Genomic DNA, 12,506 nt, shown 5'->3' with positions numbered 1-12,506 from the left:
TGTGATCTTTGACGGACAGGTGTCTGAGGACATGCCAGGTCACCTCCAAAATGGATTCACAGAGACAGGATGGAGGATTATTGACTTTTGTTGTGTTTAACAGCTAAATAGACTGTGTGTGTTTGTGTGTGTGTGTGTGTGTGTGTGACTCAATTTTCATTTTTCCATCGAAAACGGCCTTTTCAAACTAAAACGTTCTCTGTCCACTCAAGGGTTTTGACTTCACATCAGTTTTTTTCCCTCTCCTGAAGTAACAGGTCTGAAAACGCATCACGTGACCTCTCACGTACACGGGGGGGTGCACATGCCCATGAACAGGAAGTGTTGACACTTGTTGTTTTCTGCTGGAGGGAGGTCATGTGACAGGAGCCTGACGAATCAGCAATGGCTCCATCGTGACCGTAAAGAACCAATCAGCAAGAGGCTGTCAGCGTCATCGTTCCCAAACGTCTCAGTTTCTGCTCGTCCAATCACAGCCCTGGAGTTTTCAACCTACGATCCCGTTAAAGTGCGATGTTTGTGCAGTCCCCCAGGCCTCTCTCTGATTGGATCATTCACCGGAGCTCGGTGCACGGTAACAAACACCAGCGCCGCAGCAGGAGTCAGTTCATAGAGAACATCAGCTGTTTCTTTATTGAACAACAGAAGCCAAAGGTCACATGGTGTAAACACAATCAGCTGCAGGAGAACGATCCAATCAGCTGTCTGCTCAGAAAGATTCAGAGCACCTGAACGCAGCGCCACAGATGAACAGTGTGAGGAAGTGTTTGTGAAGTGTGTGTGTGAATGTGCATGTGCGTGCATGTGTGTGTGCGTGTGCGTGTGTGTGCGTGTGCGTGCGCGTGTGTGTGTATGTGTGTGTGCGTGTGCGTGCTCCTGAGGGATAACAGCAGGTCGACTGTCCTGATTCTGTCTCCTGTACTTTACCTGGTCACAGCTCACTAATACAGCCAGTACACACAGTCGGAAAGGTACACTCACATACACGCACACACATACACACACACGTGCACTAACACACATGCATGCGCACATAAAACTCAAACACTGCAGAGCTAAATGCATATTATGTCAAATGTATAATGCATACACACATCATGAGTTGGTGGTCGTACTTGGAAAATACAGGGACAAACATCGCATCACACACACACAGACACACGCACACACATACACACACAGACACACACACACCTACACACTGTTCAGTCCTAATTCCATAAGGGGGTCCAGCATGTCCCTGAAACCTCCAGTCCAATTCATTTGATTTCATTACGGAGAGAGAGAGAGAGCGAGCGAGTGAAGGAGAGAGGAAGTGAAAGAAAGCAAGAGAGAGGCAAAGTGCATTGTGGGTGAGCAAGGCTGTGGCTGTGGTTTTCATTAGGAGCTGCTGGTTAGAGCTGCGATCCAATTTGGACTGCAGGCGGGCCGGGTGGCGAGCTGTGTGTGTTTATTGGTATTTAATGGGCTCAATTGGGACGTGGTATCAGTGCAGTGCGTTGTGTTGTGAGGACGGACGAGGACTGAGGGTTGTTAGTGTCTCTCAGAGTGAGGCTGGGAGACCCGGCTGGGGCCTGGAGGGGGTTTCACCGGGTCCACGGGACCATGACATATTGAAAATGTGTCCGCCGCGGCTCAATGAGGAGAGAGGCTGCTAAAAACCGCCAGAGTTGGGGGTTCGATTCCTTGCACTGTAAATTAGAGGATTTGTTGTGCGGACGTGTCCCTGAGGCCGAGCGGCGGGTTCACCCTCAGAGGGTGGTCGGCTGATTAAGAGCTCAGCTTCCTCTGCTAAGGAAACGAGGCAGCTCCCTAAAGTGAAGCCAAGGCGTCTTGATCGCCCCCTGGTGGCTCATAGACCTCTGTTGATGTTTAATAAATGTTTGTCAACGATGCTTTTGTAAAAAAGCTTTGCAAAGAATCCGGCAAGTGAAGATTATTAAATCTAATAATTTCCACAATTGTTGAATTTGTCAATGAAACAACAAACAAAATAGAAAACTGCAGTGAGACGTCTGCTAAGATCCAAACATTAAGAACATGCTTTACTGCTTTAAATATCCAAAGGACCATCGAGAGAAGAGAGAGAGACAGAGGATGGTGGGAGGAGAGAAGGGGGCAGGAGGGAGAGAGAGGGAGGGAGAGAGAGAGGGAGAGAGAGGGAGAGAGAGAGGGTGGTGGGAGGAGAGAAGGGGGCAGGAGGGAGAGAGAGGGAGGGAGAGAGAGGATGGTGGGAGGAGAGAAGGGGGCAGGAGGGAGGGAGAGAGAGAGGGAGAGAGAGAGAGGATGGTGGGAGAGAGGGACAGAGAGAGAGGATGGTGGGAGGAGAGAACTGTGCAGGAGGGAGAGAGAGAGGGAGGGAGAGAGAGAGGGAGGGAGAGAGAGGGAGGGAGAGAGAGAGGGAGAGAGAGAGGATGGTGGGAGAGAGGGACAGAGAGAGAGGATGGTGGGAGGAGAGAACTGTGCAGGAGGGAGAGAGAGAGGGAGGGAGAGAGAGAGGGAGGGAGAGAGAGAGGGAGAGAGAGAGGATGGTGGGAGAGAGGGACAGAGAGAGAGGATGGTGGGAGGAGAGAACTGTGCAGGAGGGAGAGAGAGGGGCGTGGGTCGCAGAGAGAAATGGGAGGGGATATGAAAGAGAGAGAGAGAGAGAGAGAGAGAGAGAGAGAGAGCATGACTTTATTCTGGAGTCTGCTCACACATGGAGCTCCGGTGAGCGCAGAGAGGAGAGAGAGCATCGAGCTGTGCACGGAGTGGAGGACACACGTCCACACGCGCCTGATGAAGACGATGAAGACAAACCTGAGATCTGTTGTCTGTCCAAACTGAGACTCTCGTGCTGTTGGTTGTGCGTCTTTTGGACACTTGCACCCCCCCCCCCCCCCCCCCCTGCAGAGTGAACTCTTCTGACTCCCACTCACTTTTCTCTTTTTCACCACAGTAATAACACTCCGGTGGATTTGTCGCCTCTGAGGTGAACACGTGTCTCCGCAGCGTGGAGGAGCGAGACAGTGGACAAGTCCTGAAGTTCTTATTTTCCTGTTTCCAACTTTAGGGACATTTATTTAACATTAGCTTTTTGAACACGTGTCTGTGTGTGTGTGGTGGAGAACACACACGCACACACTCAGGTGCGTTCATAAATAAAACGGGGTCCACTCTCTGTTACCTTCTGGAGTGAAGGTCCCGTTTCCATCTGCTGCGTAATTCCGCACAGTGAAGCCGGAGGAGGAGACGTCCTCCCGCTGAACACACAGCGCTGCCAGTCAATCCCCCCCCCCACACACACACCTCTCTGTGTGAGTGGAGCGCAGAGGACAGCACGCGCACACACACACAAGCGCTCGCCGGCATACCGACACACACTTTGCTGTATCACTGGATCGCTCCGGTGTCATTGCCGAGCTCGTGCCGATGACAGTTGCGCGCTCACGCTCCCACTGACCGACTGACCGACGGACCGCGCTCCTCCATCAGACCCACGCACCGGGACACACCGGGACACACCGGGAGACACCTGGACAGCAGGCGGAGGACGGCCGGGGACGGGATGCCTTTCTCGGGAGGAGAGCCGGCGGCGGTGCCAGCGTGAGAGCCAGAGCAGCGGGGGGTGCACTCTGGAGCTTCGGCGCCGGGAGACGACAGCACGGACGCGACTGACGGTCTGTGTCCAACCGGTGAAAGAATCAGCTCCTCCACGCACTGATCCAGGGTCTGTCGAGCGGGCGAGAGAGGAGAAGGACACCGAGCGCACCGGAGACACCGGGGCCATGATCCGGAGCTGCACGGGGGGTTCCTGTGAAGGATAGAAGCCAGAAAGAAGAAGGAGAAGAAGGAGAAGAAGGAGAAGAAAGAGGAGAAGAAAGAGGTTTCTGGTCTGTTCTGCTCGTGCAGCATCACTCAGCCCGTTTGGGCATCGATCCCTTGGCCGGTGACTGTTTGTTTTACGCACTGGGACCATGATCCGGATTTGCTCCAGAGTTTCATCTGAAGCTTAGAGACGGAGAGGAGAATAGAACCCATAAGCAGAGAGAGAAGCGGACTCGACCCCAGAGATCTGACTGCTCGGTCCGGAGGAGGCTGCTGAACAGACCCGGCGGCGCGTCGGAGACACGACCGGGACCATGATCAGGATCTTCCCGGATTTCAGCGTCCAGGTGACGGCCTCGGCGGCCGGAGGACCCGGGGGCGGCGGCGGCGGGATGGGGAACGGACCCCAGGTGGGTCGGCTGCCGGGCCCCGGAGCCACGAACGGGAGCCCGCAGGGCGTCCAGGGACTCACCGGCTACCAGCAAAGGTACGTGGAGCTGCGGGAAACGACCTGTGGCGTGCGGGAGAGGGAATGAAGCAAAGTGCCTCAGAAAAACTTGATTCTGCTTAAAAGTGATTTTGCACTGTTTGTATTTATCTGTTCTATATTGAAGCTTATTTAAGGATCATTTTGACGCATCTCTAACTCAGTGGAAACCTTTTTGGTTTGAGTTTTCTTTTAAAGGTTTCTTTTTGAATTGATCTTCAGGTTGTCTTCATCAGTTTTTATTTTAATATCAAAGCTTTAAAAATCATCCGGCCCCTCAGAAGGCTGCTCCGTCCTCCGGCTGTCAGAGTCAAACTGGACCGGGTCGGTTTCATCTCTGCGTTTGGGTGAATTTAACAGAAATGAGCCTTTTCTCTTTTTCCTTTTCTAGTTTTCTGTTAAACCAAGAACCTGCTGACGCTGCAGGAGAATTCAATTCAGTTCCCACAGTTTGGGGTTTTGTGTTTGAAAGGGAGTTTTAAAAAATAGTGTCGAGCAGCGTGAAGGGGATGAATCCGGTCGAGGTCACTCAGTGGAGACCGAGGACGGAGGTCCAGGTAATTCAGAGGAAAATCCTGGACCAGCTTTTTCTAATTCACTGGAAACAAAAGAACCTGATTCATCGTGAATGTTGAATTATCTCAGAGAGGAAACGCTCCTCAGGTCCAACCTGGTTTCTACTTCGCTCCATCCATCCCCCTGTTATTTCTCTATACCCCCCACACTGTGAATCTAAATGATTACCCCCCCCTGTCCGGCTGCTCAGTCATGTTGTTTTTTCTAATCATCTGGAGCAGTGGGGGGGGCCAAACACACACACACACACACACTATTTTTCTTATTACTTTCGAGCAAAACTCTCCATATAGTGGAGTGTAGCTCTGTGTGTGTGTGTGTGTGTGTGTGTGTGTGTGTGTGTGTGTGTGTGTGTGTGTGTGTGTGTGTGGAGTCTAGAAGCTGTGGGGAGCAAACAGAACGTAAATCACAGCCGGGGCCTCACAGAGCGTCTCGATGCTCTGAAGCAACAAATAAAGAGACTGAGGCCGTATTGTTATTTAAAGCAGGGCTCCTGGGCACCGGGCCCGCGAGGGAGGACCGGACTGGATGTGGGTCCAGACGCTGGAGGCCAGGATGAGATCGGAGCTCTGACACGTTCTCAGATCCTCATCCTGTCGTCATCTGGGAGCTGGGGACCCCGCAGAATTCCTCCAGGACCAGTGGAGTTCCCCACACCCCAGTCTGGGCCCAGTTGGTTTGAAGCAGGGTCCAGAACAACCTCCCGTAGAGGGAAGTTAAGGTTCGATAGACCGCCGTGGCTCGTCCCGTCCAAACCGGACATCTTTAGAAAAAAGGCTCCTCATCTTCATCGCCCTGTGGCAGCCCCCTCTTCCTCTCTATAGTGTTTCCCCCAACAAACAGCTGGGAGCTAATATGTTTATACATTACGCTCCATTATCCACGTCGCCTCCGTTTGACTGCTCTCGGTAAGCAGAGCCGAGAAGGAGCCGAGCGGGAGAGAGAAGGAGCCGAGCGGGAGAGAGAAGGAGCCGAGCGGGAGAGAGAAGGAGCCGAGCGGGAAAGAGAAGGCAGCCGAGCGGGAGAGAGAAGGAGCCGAGCGGGAGAGAGAAGGAGCCGAGCGGGAGAGAGAAGGAGCCGAGCGGGAGAGAGAAGGAGCCGAGCGGGAGAGAGAAGGAGCCGAGCGGGAGAGAGAAGGAGCCGAGCGGGAGAGAGAAGGAGCCGAGCGGGAAAGAGAAGGCAGCCGAGCGGGAGAGAGAAGGAGCCGAGCGGGAAAGAGAAGGAGCCGAGCGGGAGAGAGAAGGAGCCGAGCGGGAGAGAGAAGGAGCCAAACCTGGTCCGGCAGCGAGCGCTCGTTTCACCACGTGACGTCAGTGCAGCTCAGGGGTCAAACCCGTGACCTTTCAGCTGTCACACTCCAGAAAGCTGCTGCTGGTTGAATGTTCTCGACTCTTCATGAGCATGAAAACAACCTGTTTGTTCAAACTCACTTTGGATTAGAGAACGTGTTTGTAACCTGTGAATCATCTCAAACCCGACCCCCCCCCCCCCCCCCCCCGAACACACTACGGCACGAGCGTCGATCAAGGAACCCCCCCGCCCCCCCCCAGCCGCGATTTCCCCCCACAGCACCGCCCGTAACCTGGTGTTTGTGTGGAGAATACCCAGCATGCCTTTGACCTTGACAGGTCATTGGTATAGAGAGGGACGGTTTTCAGCTTGCAGGGCTGCAGCCGGGGGGGGGGGGGTTAATCACACAGAACAATGATCAGGTGACACTGAATTATACATTTAAAAAAGAAAGGAATTAAAATAAAGGTAGGGAGGAGAAGGGAGGAAGGAGAAGCAGGTGGTGGTTTCTGTGGCAGGATAATGAGCCGTCACCGCCGTGCACAACGAAACCTGCAGGAAAATAAACCGTGCGCTGGATGAGACGATGAGAAGGATCAGAACATGTTTCTGAGTTTTGTTCAGATTTAAAAGCTCGTGATGAATTCAAGCTTCGATTTCATGAAGATTCAAAAAACTGGAAACGTGAGGGAAAAAAATAACAGCCACGCAAAAAGTTAAAGACTGAATTCTGAAAATGTGAAGGGAGACATTTTCTGTGATGTGTTTATTATGACACTGAAGGGTGGAGAGTGTGTGTGTGTGTTAGTGTGTGTTAGTGTGTGTGTTTGTGTGAGTGTGCATGTGATTTACAGGACAAGCAGCCAAATAAATCACCCGTCAACCCCCGTGCACGTTGGGAGGTGATGGTTTTTTGTAATGGTTAAAAATATTGGAACTGTGGAACAGGAAGAGGGAGATTTAAATAAAAAATAAACACACACACACACACACGCACGCACACACTAACTGACTGCAACTGAGTGGTGTTGTTGCGCCGGGGCTGGAGGAGAGAATCCCGGGGATGTGTGGTGTCCTGTTCTTCCTCCTGTCAGCAGCTCGCGGAGGGAAAATGCTCCGAGCGACCGGAGGGGCTGTGCCCGCCCAGCGAGGCTCCGCCGCGGGGACCGGTACCGGGATGTAGACGCTGCAGCGGCGGCGGGAATGTAACGATCTGACGCGCCTGTTCGGCTGTTCCCCCCCCCCGGAGCGCATGCAGGAGATTCCTCTGTATTGGACCAACCGACGCTGTGCGCGTGCGGAGCGACACAGCGGGATCTGAGAGGCTTCCACCCCGGGTTCCCCCTCACTCCGCCCGGCATGCCTCAGCTGCTGCAGCCCGGTCCCTGCCTGCTCCACCGCCCGTTGTTTCCACGCTCCTGAGACGAGCAGGAGGCGCACGCACGGCACGGCACGCCACGCACGCACGCACGCTCAAGCACACGCACACAGAGACACACTCGGGGACAAACACACACACACACACGGACATGGCTTTGTCTTAACACACCGACCATGACGCATTGCTGTCAGGGCGCAGCGCACCGCCGCGGCTCCGCGTCCGAGTAGAGCCGAGGAGGCGGAGGGGGGGGGCGAGGAACCAGCGGATCGTTGCAGGAAGATGGCGCCCACCAAGCCGAGCACCCCGCAGGACCCGACGCGCAGAGAACGGTAACCGGGCTCGTGTTCCTCCGTCTCTGCATGTGCACGGCGGCTCGGAGCGCAGCGGCTCCCCGCGGCGCCTCTGCGTGTCCGTGCGTGTGAGCCCGGAGGTGCGAGGAGGACCGCTGCTGCCCGTGCGTGTGTATGGGTGTGTGTGTGTGTGTGTGTGTGTGTGCGTGTGGCTGGGTAACAGGTCGCTTGGCTGACTGTCTGTTCTCTGTCACCTTCTGTGTGTGCACCTTCACGTGCACACGGGTGCGCGTGCGGGTTGGCAAGCCGTGCAGTGTGTTGACGTTCCGAGGCAAGAGGTGCCTGTGTGCGTTTGTGGGTTTGTGCCACTGTTTGTGTGTGTGCCTGCGTCGAGGAAACGTGCAGCCATCGGTGACATGTGTGTGTGTGTGTGTGTGGCCGTGCGCGTGTGCAGGTCATGACCTCAGCGCTGCTCCACTGCCTCTGATCAGTTTTTAGGTGAAATATGAAGAATTGTGTTTTTGTGCATCAACATGTTTTCAGCTCCCAGTGGATCAACTGGTGGATTTCAACCCTCAACGTTTTCACCATAGAGACCAGGATCTGTTCTGTTCTACTGGTGGAACATGTTCACAGTGTGTGTGTGTGTGTGTGTTACATTCTACATTAGACAGGACACACACACTCCTTCACCTGTTGATTGACAGACTGATTGGTCCCAGTTCTCCTCTCATGTGATTTGTATTTATGGATCATTGATGGGTGTGTGTTGGAAACGCACGTGACGTGCACGGTGTTCCGTTGTGTTCTCCGGTGACTGAATGAAAGGTGGAATCGTTTGCTCGCCCTCGACGTGCACCACTGACTCTATTGTATTTGTGTGTTTACAGATTTAAACCCTTGTTGATTTAGAGAGAGAACTAAGAGGCCTGTATGATTTGTATATTTTATTTATGTGACGGGTGGATTTATTAACTACTCCTTTTTATTCTTTTGTCTTCTACTCACACTTATTTTTAGTAGAATGATAATTTAAAGGAAATAATTATTTTTATTTCATTTTGTTGAAGCATAATATTTTAATCTTTTGTTGTCGTTGTTTCACTGAACTGACAGAAGCTGTAACTTTATTTAAAATGTTGCATTCGATCCACTTCTGTTTTAGTCATTGACTCTGATCTGATCTGTTCTATTCTGTTTTATTCTGCTGGGTCATATTATATTATATTATATTATTTTATATTCCAAGTGGTGGAATAATTTCCACTGTGGTGTCATTTTCCTTTTCGACTTTAGGGATGAAAAGCGATCGAGTGTAAAACACTATTCTTCTCTGTTAGTTGTGTGTAGCAGCAGTGATGTCGAGTGTCGTCGTGGTGCGTAGAGGAAAAAAGCAGTTTAGTACAGTTGTGTTGTGATTGTGCGTCTTCTTCTCGAGCAGTAACGTGCGACTCTCAGATCTGTTTCTACAAACCGGGTCCATAACCTTAATATGAGTCGAATTTGTTTCTTGTCGTATCTTTTTCTCTACGCAGTTACAGTAATTGTTCAGGATTCAGGTGTGTGTGTTTCTGTGTTGTGTGTCTGTGTGTGTGTGTGAGTGTGTGTGTGTGTCAGTAAATAGTTGAAACCAGATAAAGCTGAACACCTCAGGAACACACGGCTCGTCTCACAGCTGCTGTGATGAGGCTGCAGATACTTTCATTCTGATACTGCAGCTCTAAAGACAAATAATAATATATATATATTTATATATATTTATATCTACACACAGCTCCTTGTCTTCGTCTTCTACGTGTACGGCTCCTCTTCTTCATCCTGAGATATTTGAGTTCTTCCAGTTTCTCATTTTCCTGCTGTTTCCTCACATGGACTCACTCTGATATTTTACTTTGACAGTCCAGATGTGAAACAGCTGTAGTGTCCTGACTGTGGCGTTCAATATTTGTGTTATTATTTTTCTCGATCACAAAAAACCACACTGAGGAAGATTCTGTTTCCTGTTCAGACTTGAACTCGTCACAGCTTCCTTCAGAGAAACAAACAGAGAAACATGTTGTGAGCATTTAACTTATGTTTCCATATTTAAAGCATTAATCTGAAACTCGTATCCCGAGCGAACAACCTTATCACAGCGCTACACACTTCATCCCCTCGTGTGGATGACACACAGCAGCCGATGACTGGATGAGTCAGAGGTGTGGGGTCAGTGCTGAGCAGCAGATTAACAGCCGGCTATTTGCATACGTGTTCTTTGAGAGCAGCGAGCGGGGCGGGGGGGTCGGAGGTCAAACGTATAGAGCTGAAATTACACTTCACCGCTGTCCAGCCTTCTCTTCCACTGAATCTGCCTCCCGGAGCTTTTATCCTTTAATTTGTCCCGAAGCGAGGAGACAGGAAGCTGCGACCCGACAGCAGGAAGCTGGATCCACGCTGTCGAGAGAGAGAGAGACTTGTTATCTGATATTAACTCGCCCTCGCCGCTCACCTGCCGTCAGAGGAAATCCAGCGATTCCCCGGCTCCAAGGTGAAGCTGGTTCCCCGTCACTCAGGATCCTGGAGGAGACGAGGCTCCCTCATGATTCTGGTGGATCCACGTCAGGTCCACACTGAAGGAGATCATCTGCAAATCAAACTGCTACTGCTGAGGTTCAGCCTCATGTCCAAACTGCGTATTGAAGTTTGTCAAAGGGCAGATTTATTCATTTTAAAACTCAAACTCTGGTTTTGGTGCATCTGTGTACATCAGGAAACGATGATGTCACTGTTGACTTTGCTCACTGGTGCTCTGTCACCCCCTATTGACCGGGAATGATCGTTCAGTGTTTGTAGTCGCTAGTTGATATTTGGTAAAACAAAACTTATTTTTAAAACAAAGTGGAAAATATCTTTTCAACTAAATATCTGCATTAGTTTAGACAAGGCCTTAATTGCCACGCGTGACTGCAGAGGGCGCTGTTGCTCAGTGGAAGTGAGCTAGTGTAGCTTTAAAGCCAAATAAACAAATAAACATGATCACTGACATGTTACTCATGTAACATTGGGAATAAAGAAACAAGCAGACTTCTAAGATATTAATATGGTTATTTTCTGAAATATAAATGGCCACAATGTGATGAGAATTTTCGGATCCGTCAAATCAAGTTAATATTGAGTTAAGTTGTGTTTAAGTTAATGGAAAGATGTTAAAGTTACTATCTGCAGTGGGAAGAAGAGGAGATGGAAACCCTTCCTTCCTCTAACGCATCATCACGTTAGTTTCCTGCTGAACCTCAAACTTCAAACGATGAACTTGTACCATAACGTGTTGTTCTGCATCGGCCTGTCAGAGCCCAGACGTGTCCTTGAATGAGTCTTCAAAGCAGCTCCTGTTTGTAACGGCATCATCTCTCAGGAAAAGAATGTGATTAAATGTTTTATTGTGATGGATTAAGTCTCTGCAGCAGGTCTCCAGTCGCTGCGAGGCCATTCTCACAGAGAGCAACAGAAAGCAATGGCTGCCCGGGAGCCAGAGAATCAATCTGAAAACTGATGGTTTGTTTAGGCAATAAAGTGCACACGTTTGTAGGTGATCCATCTATTAATTTTCTTCATTATCCATCCATCTTCTCCTCCTACCGACCCTCCATTCGCTCGCCATTTACTCCCTCCCTCCATCCGTCCCTCGCTCCGTTCATCTCTCCATCTGCCCCCCCCTCTCTCCCCATCCAGCAGTGTGTGTTTCTGCTAAAAGCTGTCAGGCAGCAGCGGCGTTTTGGCTGAGCTGCTGTTTGTGGATCTATTTCTGGGGGCATTTCAGCGCCGATAGGCATCTGGAGGAGAGCAAATTAATTTCCAGGGGCAGAGGGAGGGAGAGGAAGAGAGAGAGACGGGGGGAGGGGGGGTGATGGAAGGAGGACAGACTTCATAGCCGACTGCACAAGTGCTTCCACTATCAGTACAGTACACTGGGACTGGAGAGGGAGATGATGGAGAGATGATGGAGAGGACGACTGGACAAGGGAGAGGCGGAGGAAGGGAGCAGGGGGGACGGGGGAAGAGGCCGTGCGCTGGGAGGAGGATTAAAACGGCGAGGAAGAAAAAGGAGGAGAAATGATATAAAAGTCAGGGTGTGGGTTGAAATGGAGTCAGAGGGAGGGAGGGATGAAAGAAACGAGGAGTAAAAGCAAAAAGGAGAGATGAAAGATTTGGATATTATTCGTCTGGCAGGGAGACAGACACACGGTGGCAGTAGATATGATTTAAACATGACTTAGTCCGGCTTTAATTCAATTAAGATGTACAAATTCCTAAATTACATATTGCAAGTACAAAAAACGAGTCTGGGAGCTTCATGAATACAGAAGCTTCGGGTGCGAGTGTTTGATGAGAAGGAAAACAGTCTGAGTTCTTTGCAGCAGCTTCACTGCCACCGTGAAAACAGCAGTTAATTAAAGGGACGTGTTCTAACGAGCGAGGATCCACTCAGGACACGGAGCGATGAAGCTCCTCCAGAGGCTCCGCCCCTCACGCTGCTCTGCTTCCTTATTTTACCTCCAAGCTTGTTTCCGCAAAATGTGAACTACAAGTCTGTGCCCGTGTCAGTCGGCGAGCTGCTCAGGTGTTCTCACAGGCATTGGGTAATCACATGGTGGGTTTCCCGGCTGTGACTGGAACGCAGTCACTGTTGATATCA

General features: G+C 50.9%; 1 protein-coding gene across 1 annotated transcript in view; it reads left to right on the top strand.

Moving 5' to 3' along the window:
* The first annotated feature begins 4,121 nt into the window (after positions 1 to 4,121).
* The window catches only part of LOC133961685 (neuronal PAS domain-containing protein 3), a 175,881-nt gene continuing 167,496 nt past the window's right edge, over positions 4,122 to 12,506 (top strand). Inside the window, exon 1 of the mRNA XM_062396958.1 lies at positions 4,122 to 4,294. Within this exon, the coding sequence (XP_062252942.1) occupies positions 4,122 to 4,294 (173 nt within the window). The remainder of the gene's footprint in view (positions 4,295 to 12,506) is intronic.

This window comes from Platichthys flesus, chromosome 10, assembly GCF_949316205.1.
Source record: "Platichthys flesus chromosome 10, fPlaFle2.1, whole genome shotgun sequence".
Classification (NCBI taxonomy): domain Eukaryota; kingdom Metazoa; phylum Chordata; class Actinopteri; order Pleuronectiformes; family Pleuronectidae; genus Platichthys; species Platichthys flesus.
The sequence above is the reverse complement of the archived record's forward strand: the minus strand, read 5'-3'. Positions and strand labels throughout refer to the sequence as shown.